The 14,546-nt window shown below is 49.7% G+C and overlaps 5 protein-coding genes across 5 annotated transcripts; 3 read left to right on the top strand and 2 right to left on the bottom strand.

Moving 5' to 3' along the window:
- Nucleotides 1-317: 317 nt before the first annotated feature.
- M431DRAFT_78810 (hypothetical protein) lies at nt 318-1,039 on the top strand (the record flags this gene model as incomplete). Its single annotated transcript, XM_024922747.1, has 3 exons — nt 318-385; nt 454-667; nt 758-1,039. 3 exons carry the CDS (start codon nt 318-320, stop codon nt 1,037-1,039), a joined length of 564 nt encoding a protein of 187 aa, XP_024777003.1.
- A 150-nt stretch (nt 1,040-1,189) lies between these two features.
- M431DRAFT_491553 (hypothetical protein) lies at nt 1,190-1,692 on the bottom strand (the record flags this gene model as incomplete). Its single annotated transcript, XM_024916916.1, has 2 exons — nt 1,190-1,498; nt 1,561-1,692. 2 exons carry the CDS (start codon nt 1,690-1,692, stop codon nt 1,190-1,192), a joined length of 441 nt encoding a protein of 146 aa, XP_024777002.1.
- A 2,050-nt stretch (nt 1,693-3,742) lies between these two features.
- M431DRAFT_478946 (hypothetical protein) lies at nt 3,743-5,091 on the top strand (the record flags this gene model as incomplete). The annotated part of the gene is made up of 2 exons (XM_024915729.1): nt 3,743-4,657; nt 4,711-5,091. The coding sequence occupies 2 exons, from the start codon at nt 3,743-3,745 to the stop codon at nt 5,089-5,091; spliced, it is 1,296 nt and encodes a 431-aa protein (XP_024777001.1).
- Nucleotides 5,092-6,713: 1,622 nt separating this feature from the next.
- Nucleotides 6,714-11,169, bottom strand: M431DRAFT_337648 (hypothetical protein). Its single transcript, XM_024914400.1, has 4 exons — nt 10,515-11,169; nt 9,006-10,457; nt 8,096-8,913; nt 6,714-8,030 (listed from the first exon to the last, which is right to left on the bottom strand). The coding sequence occupies exons 1-4, from the start codon at nt 10,672-10,674 to the stop codon at nt 6,795-6,797; spliced, it is 3,666 nt and encodes a 1,221-aa protein (XP_024777000.1). The 5' UTR covers nt 10,675-11,169; the 3' UTR covers nt 6,714-6,794.
- A 1,293-nt stretch (nt 11,170-12,462) lies between these two features.
- On the top strand, nt 12,463-14,295 carry M431DRAFT_77984 (hypothetical protein; the record flags this gene model as incomplete). The annotated part of the gene is made up of 1 exon (XM_024922637.1): nt 12,463-14,295. The coding sequence occupies one exon, from the start codon at nt 12,463-12,465 to the stop codon at nt 14,293-14,295; it is 1,833 nt and encodes a 610-aa protein (XP_024776999.1).
- Between the last annotated feature and the right edge of the window lie 251 nt (nt 14,296-14,546).

Below are 14,546 nucleotides of genomic sequence, written 5' to 3'. Positions count from 1 at the left end.
CGGCCTAGATTCCCCTGATGGAAAGGTCGCATGTAATGAGTTTGTGTAGAATATTTGATATTTCCATAGCCATTGAGGGGGGGTTTCTCTAGTTGCTTTGGATTTTTTCCATTTCTCTATTAATGGCCTTAATGGGTAGTTTTTTGAGTCGAGATGTGTGTGGCTTGGTGGCCTGTGAAGTGTGGCTGGTGAGATAAGTAGCGCCACTCGAGTTGTCAATGCTATTACGAGCGTGGACTCAACCCGATGACATCCATTGATCTCTCTTCTTCTCATGCTCTGTCTGACCCAATGCTCCAGATCCTCCACGGGAAGAAATGGACGATGAAGTCGTCAAGATACTTCTCGTAGGAGATGAAAAATGCGGCAAAACTACGTTTCTCTCGTTTGTAGCGACCCATCTTTTTATAGGGTAGTAGTAAACTCTCACTGACAGACGGGCTTTCATCGCAGGAGAGTCAGCGCTGGCGAGGACATCAACCCGATTCCGCTGCTCCGTGACATTGACCAGCCGTACATATTCTCGGTCAATGTAGCGTCCAAAAGTCTTCGGTTCGAGTTCTACGACACCTCCAGTCCCGAAAACTGGCGCCTGCTGGATCCGGACGTCATTGTCATTTGCTACGATATCAGCCAGCGCCTGAGCCTTATCAACATGAAGAGATATGTCAGTATTTCTTTTATTTTGCCCTCAATTTCCTATCTATCCTCCCCTCTGCAGTCTCTGCTATATACAATTCATAATAACGGCCATTAGTGGATCAATGAGGTGAAACAATCCTTTTCCCGGATGGATTCCCTGCCGGTGGTAGTGATGGGGCTGAAGAGGGACTTGCGGTCTGAGAATGATCCGAATGGCATCATATACCCGCAGGATGCCTATCGAATGGCCCAAGAGATGAGAGCAGATCGTTATGTCGAATGCTCGGCGGTGACGGGAGAGCTGGTGAGGCCTGCGTTTGAAGACATCTGCAAGACGGCTGTCAAGACGACAACGGAGAAGGGTGGCCAGAGCGAGGGTGGTTGCACGGTCCTGTGAGCCTGGACGAATTCCTGTTTGGAATCTTAGATATAGATATCCGAGTTGTCGTTTCTGGCAGTTCATTCATCCATGATAAAAGAGAGGGCCATGCCTTTGCCCGACCTGACGCTTGGTGGCTGTAATCATAGTGGTGACATTCATGACATTTCATGACTCTGCGGCTTCATCTGCGTTGCCGTTGGCATCAGGCTGCGCCGCTTCAAACTGGCCCAAAACTTCCAGAATAATGGTCACCATCTCCTCTTGCTGCTCGTCGCTGAAGCGCTCCGACATCTCCTCGATGACGGTATTGAGAGCTGCCACCGACGCCGGCCGAAGGTTGAGAATCATGACGACCTCGCCCTTGGAGAGCTCATAAGGACTTAGGCGTTCAAGCAGCTGGGAGATGCAGCCAGGGGTGTAGGTGCTGGGCTTTTGGCTCAGCGGGTTGGGATATGACTGCAGATATTGGATGAGCTGAGGAAGAATGGTTAGTTGTTGATAATACCTAGTCATCTCATGTCTAAACGGCAACGAACCTCTCTGACAACCGTCTCTAGATTAGGAGGGCCACGTCGTTTCCTCTGCTTGTATCGATCCTTTTGCTGGGTAAGATGCTGCAGCACCTCATAATTGGAGAGTACGGCAGCCTGAGCTTCGACGACCTTCATGGTGGTGGTGATATATGCCTTGTTTCTCCGGCAAAGTAGAGCAATAAAACCTCCAACAAGTGAACGATTGTAGCTGTAAGACTCCAGATAGTACAATGCCTGGGATTAAATGATTCCCCTTTGAGTATCAGACAAGACAAACAAAGCTCTTATTGAGCTTCCGTATCCAAATCGCTGCTACACGACTTGATCTAAGAAAAGATTGGACGACGCAAGCATTTTCTCGCGACAATCCGGCGGCCCAATCAGGGCAGCGCCAATTGCCCCTCCTAATATCTGGGTGCAGACCGCCAAACAGAAGGCCGCTAAAAATTTCCTCGCGTGGCTTGTGCTATGCTGAAGTTACCTTGTACAGTGTGGAATGTCGCATTTGCACCATGTAGCGTCCAGCATGCAGCCTAGAATATCACATGCAGGGAATAGAACTACAGGTACGGTACCCCGTAGAGGTGAGGGAGAGGGAGGGTTTGATGAGGCTCGTGATGGGTATTTTAGAATGCCATCACAATATCCATAGCTTAAGTACTACTACGAGAGAGGACTTTAGACATTGTCTCAGTAAAAAAGACGCTGAAGCTCGCGAATTTTGCCATTGACGGATGCCGAACTTGGACCAAGGTCAAACGGGTATGTACTCGCACTAAGCTGCACTAGCCCTGTTGAAACATGGCAACCCTGCATCTAAGTCGAGCTTGAGACCCTGGGAAGATATCAAGCAAGGCAAGCAAATGCCTCACGAACTGACTGGCCTTGTTGGAGAGAGGGAATAAAGAATACGGCACGCCATCACTTACTTGTTTTTAGGTGTCTGCTAGGTATTATGTGCGAATGTCGGTGTGATGATGGATATATGTACAGTTTCGTTTGCCTGACGTCAAGCACGCCATGGTTCCAAGTTGGATCAACGCCTCTGGTTCCCGACCAACTAAATGCAAAACAGCCTTTCGTACATAAAAATAGGAGCAATTGCGCAATTCAAAGCGTCGTTCCCTCAGACAATACGCTGACAGCTCGCTAGGCCCGGTCCTCAGAAATAGTCGTCACCCTCCAGTGAGCGCTATTCATTCGAGTCCGTGGCTCAGCCAGTGGCGCCCACCATTCTGGTACATCCAGTTGTAGCGTCTTTGGGGCATCTGATGTCCTTTATATGGGAAAATGCCTTGCCCGATATTGAACACATGCACCTTCCATCACGGGCACATGCACGTAGCAAGTACTGATAAATGACATGGAAGGATTCCATGGGATTGAGCTGGGTTCTTGTGAAGCTACAGTTCCGGTACTCACTCGTCTCAGTGGATGTACAGTGTCCAACACAGTGTACATATACCACCATCTCTTCCCCCGCCTAGCACCAAGTGGAGGGGCGGCAGCGGGGAAGAAAGCCCTGCCCAGGTGCAGTTACAGCGCGTTTTGGCCCTGTGCCAGGTTTTGCCAGGCTGCTGCAGTTGGCCTGAAATTGAACTGCATCTCGCTGAAGCCTGCCCCGACCCCACTCATGCACGTCTCGGCAACAGACGCAGGCCGGTATGCGGTAGGTCAATTTTTTTTCCCAATGCGCATCAGAATTTTTTTTTTTTGAGTTCCGCCTTCCTGCTAGTCGTCGAATCGGCGTCCTGACTCAGAGCCTCTCACTCCTCTCTCTCCTCTATTTTTTTTCTCCTTCTCCTTCTCTCCCTCTTCTATCTCCCCTCTCCTTTCATTTTGATCATCATGCTGCTGTAGCATCTTTGCGCTGTTCTGCTGCTGCTGCCGCTGCCTCGAGGCTCTGCCATCGCCGCCTTGGTCTTTGCTCCTTGATTCCGTTCCGTCGTCTCCCGCATCTCCAACTTCGGCCGCAATCGGCAAAGATCTCTGGACCACGGCTTTGCATCTGACGTCGGCCTGGAACTCTGCTCCCCACACGGACGGCGGGTCTGGCTGAAAAAACGAGCATCGCTCAAGCCCTCACGCGACCCCTCCATATCTCTGGAATTGCTCAATTGGAGACCTTCATCTAGTCTTCAAGGCTCTTCTCTTGATCACTGCTGTGCTGCTTGACGCTGTCGCCATGGTTCGCAACATTGTCGTCCTGGGAGGCAACTCCCACCCGCAGATGACGGAAAACGTCTGCAACTTCCTTGGTATCCCGGCTTGCGACCGCATCTTGTCAAAGTTCTCTGGTGGCGAGAGTCGCTGCGAGATCAAGGACTCTGTCCGTGGCAAGGATGTCTACATCATCCAGTCTGGCTCTGGCCATGTCAACGACAACCTCATCGACCTCTGCATCATGATCTCGGCCTGCAAAATTGGCTCCGCCAAGCGCGTCACCGCCGTTGTGCCTCTCTTCCCTTACTCGAGGCAGCCTGACTGGCCCTATAACAAAGCCGGCGCTCCTCTATCAAGGTCCTCCGAGTCTTCTTCCAAGAAGGACTATACTTTCGAGAGCGTTCCCCCGACACCGCGGCCTGGCGGACCGCGAAGCGCCGGCCTCTCAAATGGGGTTAATGGCCTCACCGAAAAGCTCTCCAAGAACTCTGAGAATGGCCATCGAGAAGTTAACGGCGACTCGCTGCCAAAGCGATCAGATACCCTCTCCAGCGTTGGCTCTAATGGAGTCTACCCCGACCTCACAAAACGAAGCTTTACGACTCACGATTACGAGAACCAGACCAACATCAACGGCTTCCGGCCCAAGCCTGGCTATAAGCAATGGGTGGCCCAGGCCGGCACTCTTGTTGCTGATCTTCTTACTTGCGCTGGCGCTGATCACATCATTACCATGGACCTTCACGACCCTCAATACCAAGGCTTTTTCGACATTCCTGTCGACAACTTATACGGCAAATTCCTCCTCCAAAACTATATCCAAACCCATATACCCGATTACAAGGAGGCAGTCATCGTCTCGCCCGACGCAGGTGGTGCAAAGCGAGCTACCGCTATCGCGGACAGCCTCAACATGGACTTTGCGCTCATTCACAAGGTAATATGACTCCATGATCTTCTTGTTCGAGACTCATTTTTTACCCCCTCTAGGAACGTCGTCCCATCAAGTTTACAGACCACCGCAACGCCAGCATGATGCTTGTTGGCGACATTGCCAATCGGGTCTGTATCTTGGTCGACGATCTTGCCGATACGGCCAACACAATCACTCGCGCTGCCAAGCTGCTGAAGCGAGAGGGCGCCACTAGAGTTTACGCCCTCATCACCCACGGCGTCTTCAGTGGAGATTCCATTGCCCGCGTCAATGCCTCCGCCATTGACAAGGTCGTTGTGACCAACTCGGTCCCGCAGGAGGAGCATCGTCGTCTGTGCCCGAAGTTGGAAGTGCTTGATATCTCGCCAGTCTTTGCTGAGGCCATCCGCCGCGTCCACCACGGCGAGTCTATTAGCGTACTCTTCCAACTTGCCTAAGTTGGGCTGGACGGAGAGACGCTAATTTTGTGTTGATGGATCAGCCATGAAGCTCGCGATGTTATCGTTGCAGTGCTGATGAGGGAGCAAACGGAGACGGGCTAATCTGCTGGAGCGGTTGAGATTTCTGAGGGTCACTTGGTCTGGGCTGTCTTTTTTTTTTTTGCCTTCGCTTCTTCTTCTCCCTCTCCCTCTTTCTCCCCCTCCCTTACTTCATGAATAATACCCCTGTGGCTTTTAAACTCGGTGTAAAAACACATTATATAACCTTGAGCCTTACTGCCACTGGGGGCTGTTCATGAAAGAGGTGTGGCCGTTCTTTTGTTTTTACTGCCAAAAAAGTATTCAGCTCTCACGGCATCTACTCGATTGGCCGTACTAGACGAAACCCCTTGAAATGCCCGACTACTGGCCTCGCACAATATCTCTGAGGAGGATCTATGTGCGAGAAGTAAGGGAGTTTTATTTGCGGTATGAGCTTTGTTTTGGTTGTTTTGACAGGGCCGCGTCGCTAGGCGCGTAGACCCTGTCACCTACCATTTCACTATGGTATTTTCCTTTTGCTCTTTGCTACACACATCATTGACAATACTGTCACCGAAGGAGCTGCTAGAGTGCTGTATGTACCCGTAGCTCTCTTCAAAAATATCTGGGAGGCTGCTTATTTTTCCCCCTTGCTGGGAAATTTATTGAGAAAAAACCATATAGAAAGTAAAATGGCATCGTAGACTTGAGGATTTCCAGGAACGTTTGTGCTTGCGCGCCGCATGTGCTAGTTCATGTTTCGGCGACGAGGAGGAAAACACATATCGTGTAAATAGTTTGGATTCAATTGGCCGTAGGGAGTAAATGCCACTTGAAAATCATTGACAGAGAAATATTCATGAGAAAAAAAAATTGAATGAATTGAAAGATAATCTCTTTGATTTCTGTTATATGTCGTGTCGTGTGTACGTGTATGTATGTGAGGCTGACTCCGGCATGTTTGCATGTGATTGAGATGTTTGTGGCTTGTGAAGCAGACGACAGAGTGAGATAGCATTGACGCCGTCCTGATTAAACAGATACCAGTGCGCGCGCGTCCTCTGTCTTCCTAATGGACTGAAAATGGAGAGAGAAATTATCGCCTTGGGCTGGTTGAATATGTTAATTGCATGTTCTTGTTACGGTTTCCAAAGTTTCTCTTATTGCACACAGATATGTTGGTGGTAACGTGTGAATTATCTACGCTGACTACTTGGAGTTGCTACGTCGCCCTTTGATGTCGGGATAAACTGGCCTCCCGGCTGCTTCTCTAAATCAAATTGGACGAGTAAGATGTCGTTTCACAGCATTTTTAACTCCCCCCGAGACGGCGAATCTGGGGTAAACCCACCTCCCACCGTGATGACGCGCCAATATTCACAGCATTTATAACCTCTATCGAGACCTTTGTTTCCAGCCTTTTGGTAAGATTGATTACATTCCGTGCCAAACACGTGTATACACAGCTTAGTTCAGAGCAAGACAAGACAAATGGCAGAAAAGAGAAAGTCGTCTAAGGTGCATTCATCTATCTCAGCGCAATCTATATGTGTTTGCCTCCTGATTCATCATTCCTCATCACATCATATCCATCTGCCAAACCCATCGCTTTCTGTCGCTTATCCCCTCCAACAGTCGTAATCAGTTAAAAAAAAAAAACGACAGAGCGCATAGCAAAGCTACGCATCACCTTCAGTTGCCGCAGTTATCCAGCTGCCTCCAATCGTCGCAAGGTCTTCAGGAATCTGCCAACCATGTAATCTTGCGGCTCGTTGGTAAGCATCGACTGCTTCGCCGACGCCGTAGTCATTGGTATCATTGGTCCCCTTTGCCGGATCCAATCTTGCTGGACGGTCCCGTTCTACCAATCCCAAGCGGACCTGCAAAATGACCTTTTCTATCGTCATCGCCGCCGACCAGCCTGAGTTTGTGAGCATCTCGGAACAAATCGCTCCCCCCATCGTGACATGCCCTCCCCCTCCCCGGGAGAATGGCAGGAATCTTGGCCGTACAACGCGAACAAAAGGCGGGGAGAAGGGAAAGTTGGCACCAAAACGAAATTCAAGCACGATGCTGGTGCACCCCTTCTCTTTCATGTCTTTTGCGAGTGGAAGGTCGACTTCGAAGCTGTGCAACTCAACCGTCCAGTGAAAGATGTTGCTTATCTTGTCAAAGTCAACATACCACCCGAGAGATGCGAGGTCTTCGTGACGTTGAATCTCATGCATTTCCTTGATGGCGCGGTTTAGGGTTTTGAGTGCCGTTGGAGAAGTTGAAGCCCAGCTCGGAGCCGGGAGCTTAGGGAGAGACTCCAGATCTAGGCTGCCAGGCACAAAGTCAGTCGTGAATCGCGCGACTGAATTCTCATCAGGTAGTCTATGAGCATATGCTGTCGTATTGAGTTTGTGACTTCTCCTATCTGTTGAGGCAATCGATGAGCTTCGGCGCTTAATTGAGCGCCTTACAACATCGTCGGCATGATTCTCTTCAGAATCCAGAAGAAATTCGTGATCCGTGTCGCCATGGTCGCTGTCATAAGTTATCTCCGGCGTTTTCAATGATTCACCTGGTTCACGGTCGCTGACTGTGGTTTTGCTTTTGCCAAGGTGTCGACGGTTAGATGGTAGTGCTGATAAGGGGATCTGAACTTTGACATCCCTAGAAGCACAGAGCGCCCTCGAGGGCTGCTGGGGCACGTATTCCGTGCATGTTTCTGTGGGCTTGGTGGGAAATGGTTCTTGGATCGCTTCCGCTGTCGGATCTACAGAGACGAATAGGTATCTGCACTGAATCCATTCGATTTGATTGACCACGTAGTGAGGTGCTGTTCTCACAAACTCATCGCATCGATTAACGACCTCGCATATGCTGATGGCAGCAAAAGGCTTGAGTAGGGAATTTGGCCAGTTGGTTTCCTATTGCACAGCAAAAGTCAGTCAATGCTTCTGGTATGCTTGCCAAAGTGTAGACATGGACTTACTACAGCATATGGCTGTTTTCTACAGTAGCCTTTGCTCACTGTAAAATCACTGCTCATATACACCCCATCTCCAAGGGAGCGCCCATTCTGGACAGTGTTGAAGTCGAGACCAGTTCGTATAATGCTATGCCAATTCTGAAGGCTGCTACCATGCCATGCAAAGATGGTAGGGAATTTTGACTGTTCTCCTCGAGACTGTGATACGGCCATAATCTCTTTCATAAAAAGACGTTCTCGTTCTGGAGTCCCCTGTAAGAATCGAAACTGCATCCAATGAGGCTGCAACCCATTCACCTTGTGAGGGTTGAGAGGGTTGGGAGGGTCGGGAGGGTTGGGAGGCACCCTGATTCGAGATTGGGGATCATCGGGAGGCACCCTGATTCGAGATTGGGTATCACCGGGCTGCTCTTCTGGCTTGAATAAATTCGGTACTGCATCGTCCTGAAGAATTAGAGATCTATTCGAGGATATGATCCACTGCAGAAGGGTAAGTGAGTCCTTATCAAGACGACCCCAGGAAGGAAGGCGCTGGCTTGGATTATCCAAAAGATATGTCCTCATGTCTAAAACGGATGGAATTCTGCGTAATATCATAGCCAGAGCGACGGATCGGTCAGTCTCGTTAAGATTATCAGTATCACCGGTGTACTGAAGAATCGTGACCTCTTTCCATTCCACTTCAGTATTCGAAACCTCTGTAGGCCGTTCGTCTTCCGGTAGAGGCAGCACTCCCAACGGTGTCGAAAGTGTCGAGAGGACCTCAAATGTGTAGAAACAGTCCGCAATGTGTGTCACTTTGCAAACGTGTCTTTCGAGATCTAAGTAAGAGCATTAGAACCGAGGTGTTGGATTCAACAGATTGTAAAAGGGCAATTGATGCTTGGGTAGCAGAAAATGGTCAGTTACTTACGTCCGTTGACTAGCGATGCCACTGGAATGTCGGCTTCCTCCCCGATGACTATCATAAGCAAATCGCCGACCTTAATCTTGGGGTACATCCTTGCATGAACATCTGGGTCGAAGCGGATCGTCTTGTCGTAAAAGCAGGCTTCGGCAACGGTATGCGCTGCCGCTTCACTAGCATCTCCAATGGGGACGCTCTTTAGACCTAGACCGACAGGGAAGTTTCGTAGACTTCTAGGGCTACCAAGGGCTGCAGCGAAGAAGCTAATCAGAATGTCAACGACATATGGGTTGCTGACGATCTCGTGCTCAATGCTTGCGCCTAATCCAAGAGTCGTAAACTGGTAAACACACAAAGTTCTATGGCAGACGTAAGGTTTGAGAGCCTCGAACTCATCGTCCAGCCCTCTGTGACAAACCATACAATATTTTGTACAGCGGGCGAAGCGGCGAAGTGCAAGTTGCATGGCGACCATAGGAAGGCTGAAGTTCTTATCTTGATCCAAAGCATAGTCAGGGCTTAATGACGGTATTGCGTTTTCGGAAACCGGAGTGTCCATTGTAGTATTTTCGCAAGCAACTGCATCCCGAAAAAATTCACCCTCGGCGAGCAATCTGAGGCGATTCACAGCCGTGTCCCAGGATAAGCCCTCGCTCCGTCTTAACTTTAACAATGCTAAGAACTCATCATTCATAAGCATGTTGATTGAGTTGGACATATAAAGAGGCACAAAGCTTCCGCTGGTATCTTTAGCCTTGTCGTTTGAGGTATTCTGGCTACCAAAAACAGCATCAAACAGCGTCTTCAAGGCCAAGCGAGCAGTATCCATGGATGGCTTAGGCTTTGAACACTTGCCAAAACGGAACTCAGGCTTCCAGTGGTCGTCGTTTAATAATTCTGAAAGAGTCGGATAGTGTGACGAAAATTTACACAAAAGAACTACATAATCGCGAGGTTCAAGGCCCCATGCTTCTAGAGCATGCTCGGGGATACCAAGTTTGTTTGCTCGGAGAGAGAGGGAAAAAAACTCAGCCTCGCGAATTGGCCCTCTGGGATAAATTCCCACTGAAATACCTGCTGATCGAGCAATGTTTAAATCTTTCTTTAGACGAGCGAACGAAAGTGGAGTGCCGCTAGGTTGGTCCAAACGTTGCCTGGCTGAAGTCGTGGAGAGAGAGTACTCGTTCATATGGTCCTCGTATAGTGATTCCAGCTCTTCCTCATCAAATGAGTCTAACACATCATCCGAGTCGGCATATGATTCGGGACTTTCATCATCTTCGGCGCCGGCCTCTACCTTGAGAAGAAGCCTCTCTGCAACAGCTTTTATGATGGTCTGAACATCCTTATTTGCAAGAGACGCCGACAGACGTTCAAGAAGAGAAGAGACATCGACCATGGAATGTTCGGATTCTGTGAATATCATGACGCTTGAACTTTTTGGATAGGAGTCGACATCTGGCTAGCTTTAACACCCAAAATTCCAAGGTGGTGGTTAGGAATATTGGCACTTACCAAGGACTAGGATTTGGATAACCAGGGATGGTGTATCGCCATTGGGAGACCAGGTAAAGACAACCTCGCCATCTGAGTCTCCTTTTCGAATGTCGGATACTCCATTGATCTCAATCGCTTTAGATGCGGATATATCCTGGTTGAACTGTTTTAGGCCCATGACGACGAGCTTCTCAAAGGCGCGACGTCTGACGACATGCAGCCATAAGAGGTGCGCTCCACTATCGCGATCGGACCGTCGTAAATCTGTATTAATAGAGAGATAAAGAAATGTAGAGATGGAGATAAAGAGGGCAGAGAAGTAGAAGAAAAGAATATGGGATCAAATGCCGTCTGGTTCTGCGCGTGCTGAGTTTGCGTTTTCAGGAGGTTTGTCGCCGGGCTGGCGGCAAGTGGCGGCAGAAAATTGGAAGGCTGTGCCGGGCGACTCTTGGGGCCTTTTATATTCCGAGAGTTGGGAGCAAAAGTGAGAAAAGAGAGAAAGAAGAAGAAGAACAAAAGCGTCGAAGAGCGTCAGAGAATCACAAAAGGGTAGCAGCCAGTCACCTGTTTGAGCAACTGCATTTGGCCTTACATTAGCACTTTTCCGAGCCCAATGAGAGATGGAAACTGGACGAGGCCGAAAGCCTTGCTCTGGCTTGATAGATTAGTACCGGTATGACATTTGACGGAGCGAGAAGCAAAGGCCACATCAATACATTCAATCAAATTAGGCGGCGCCATTCCATTACAAAGACAGTTGAGGGCAGAGTGACCACAGCACAGCTCAGCGCAACAGCAGAGGTATAAGTAGCACCGGAGTCAGGTACTTACGTGCACCCAATGACCTCAGCTATAATATCATTAAGTTCAAGGCTTCTCTGGCGCAGAGGTGCTCATTGAGCAGCCTTGGACGTGTGCTAGTAGGTATGCTGCCCAACTGCATGCAGGATCCTTCACTGTTGCGTTTAATCTATCCGGAGGCCGACGAGGAATGAATGAATGCCGCTGGCTTTGCTGGCCGGCTTGCAGAGTCACGACAGGATAAATGAGAGAGGAGCAGGTGATTCATAAGGTATTTGACGACACGCAGATGTTAAAGTACCACCGAAGTGCCTCCAAGCACCCAAAAGCTTCAATTTCAAGGCTGCCAAGGTTGGGTCAACGAATCATCAATTGGAGAAAGATGGAAATACGGACTCGCCACAGCAGAAACAAAAACAGGGACTCAGCCTTGGTGGGGTGTCTGGGGCTGTTGCCTGCGATGGGCATGGATGGCTGATGTGATATGATAAATGATTCGGTGCATCCAAGTCACGCAGACCTGGTACTTTTGGCAGCAGCAACTTCAATGGTACAGTACTTAAGCAATCCATGTGTTGGTTGCATGTGGTCAAAGTCAACATGGACATGTGAAGTTTGGTGTTTGGGCACTAAGGACAAAATAAGGCTGCCCGGACGATTCATTCTATATCCAGTAGCGCATCTCAGGGTTCTAGGCTCAATACACTTTCGTGTGGCTTCGGCTGTTTGCCCATCGATGTCTCACAATCAATCAAACCCAAGACTCTGTCACTGATGCTAACGCGGGAGGTACACGGACACCACTGTAAACCCCGCTAGGCGGTGGGGAGGCTCAGCGGAATTTATTTTAGCACGAGCCTTAACTTCAGCGTACCTAGACCCGAAGGCGCCGATGCGCCACTTTGACTCCCAGATTCGCGCATTTACAGTGACATCCTCAAGCCAACAACGACGACAGCTTCGCACAATGGCCTCCACGAGCCGTCGGTACTCGCAGTAGCCGGCGACACTATGCCGTTCAGCCAGTCAAAACAGTCTCGAACTCCCGTTTAACACGTCCCAAGACTCAGCCACCTTCGCCACAGCTTGCCGATCTCGCCTCTGCCTGCATTGCGTGGCCCTCTTCTAGACCAGATGCACGGGACGGATTGTGCAAGCCACCGATATGCTCAAGCCGTCTACGCTTTGGGGCTGGCCGCTCTCTCGGCTTTCCCCTCGTCGCCTGCCCGCGCTGTTAATCTTGCTGTCTCTTTTCGCGCTCCTCCTGATTGGCAGCCTGACATGGGCTGTTCCAGCCTCACCGGGCCTTTCTGCATACGAGCACAACGTCTCTCGCCCTCGCCCTCACCCTAGTGACGCGCCTCCCAAGGAACCTGAAGTCTCCCGCCCATCACAATCGCCACAGTCACCAACGGAGCAAAAGAGCAGCGAATACAATGGCTCGTATTGGTTGGCCGACGAGAGAGGGCTCTCGACTCCCTATTCTAGCGCCATCACGCTTGATAACGAGCGGGTACTGCTTCCTCCGCTAAAGGCCCGACGGCCAATTTATTGTTACTATGATAAGACCATAAAGAAAACAAAAGACGAAAGAGATGCCGAGAAAGAGCTGCTACTGACATGGCGCCGTGCTTGGTGGGCGCAAGGGTTCCGTCCCGTTATCCTGGGTGCTGCTGAGGCCAAAAGCAATCCCTTTTACGAGCAAGTGCGGAAAATGGCAGCATCGTCTGAGCTGAGAGAAGATCTCATGAGATGGCTCGCTTGGGACACTGTCAATGGAGGCATCTTATCGGAATTCACTGTCCTCCCCACGGTTCCACGACAGGATCCACTGCTACTGCTCCTACGACAAGGAGAATACGCCAACTTGACGAAATGGGCGGATTTGGACGACGCGTTTCTCGTTGGACAAGAAACCGATGTTCGATTGGCAATCCAGTCCATTCTGCTGAAAGAAGGTATAGACAAAGTGACAAGCGTCACTACGGCTCTTTCAGATGATACCATCACAGTAGACAAGACAAAAACACCGCTGGCTTACTACAGCTCCAAGGTTATCGACAACAAGTATGCTCAAATAATCAAGAAAGGGAACAGGGCGGAAACTCTCCGGAATCTGAACAAGCTCATCAACTATCACCTCTTAGTTGCTTGGCAGAATACTTTTCCCGATGGCATCGAAGTTGTCAAGCCACACCCGCAGCATGCGACAGCTATACTGACTGGCGCCTTGAAGCTTGCCAAGTCTCTCTCCTCTTGTCCTGCGTCTCCAATGCCATCCACATGCCCTCCTAATCTACCCCATTGCTTTCCATGCGTAGCGTCGCCCATGGCTGTTTCTACCCCTTCTCGCCTTCGCAAGTCTCCTCAGATTTTTACAATTGGCGTTGTCCCGCACCCATGGTCCTTTGCATTGGTAGATAATCTTCGGGAGTCTATCAACGTCACCTGGATCCTAGATTCACCTCGGGATTCGTGGCTGAGTGCCGTCACCCTCGCGTATCTTGGTTCCGGAGTGTCGTCGAATCGCAGAATTGTGCGATTCAAAGAGCTTGTGGCTGACGAGGCTGACTCTGTTCACTCCCTGTGGCTTTCAGCAGAGAATGAAGTCCCCAGTGATATGGACTGGCACTTTGGATTCACCTTGCCTGAAAAGTCTATGAGTGATGGGAAATCTCGCAGTCCCGTTCCCGCTGATCGCTTGCCGAAAGAAGATGAAGAGCCAGACGTGCTCAATGGGCCTGTCGCCTCGGACGAAGAGGTCGCCCGTGAGCGAGCTATCCTTGACAGAGCCAAGAGCGTCATCATGATGAACAACAAGTCATTGAATAACGGGACCAAAGTACGAGCCTCGCTCGAGGCCTGGAATATGGCTGACACAGAAGCATGGCGGTTTACAAGAGCCTTCAACGCACGACGCTTCTTGGAGCGTGAAGAGTGGCAAAAGGAGACATTGTCAACGTCCGGAATCGAAAGCAGTCTCAGAGCCCACAACTGATAGCAGGGGGGTCGATGATATGAAGGCAACGTGAGTTAAAGATGTTGAAATTCTTATACTTAATCTTCCTGTACACCCTCTTTCCCCCGTTGCCTGTTTTGCATTTGCATTTTCACAGGCAGCCTTCATGTACATATAATTTTAATCATTTTCTAAATATGTGGTGAGCAATCCCAATCAATTTTTTTTTCTTCTCTTTTCTTCATTTTCTCTTCACCAAATTTATGGTAGCCTTTTGGATGTTGAATCCT

Source organism: Trichoderma harzianum, assembly GCF_003025095.1.
Source record: "Trichoderma harzianum CBS 226.95 unplaced genomic scaffold M431scaffold_3, whole genome shotgun sequence".
Taxonomy (NCBI): Eukaryota; Fungi; Ascomycota; class Sordariomycetes; order Hypocreales; family Hypocreaceae; genus Trichoderma; species Trichoderma harzianum.
The sequence above is the reverse complement of the archived record's forward strand: the minus strand, read 5'-3'. Positions and strand labels throughout refer to the sequence as shown.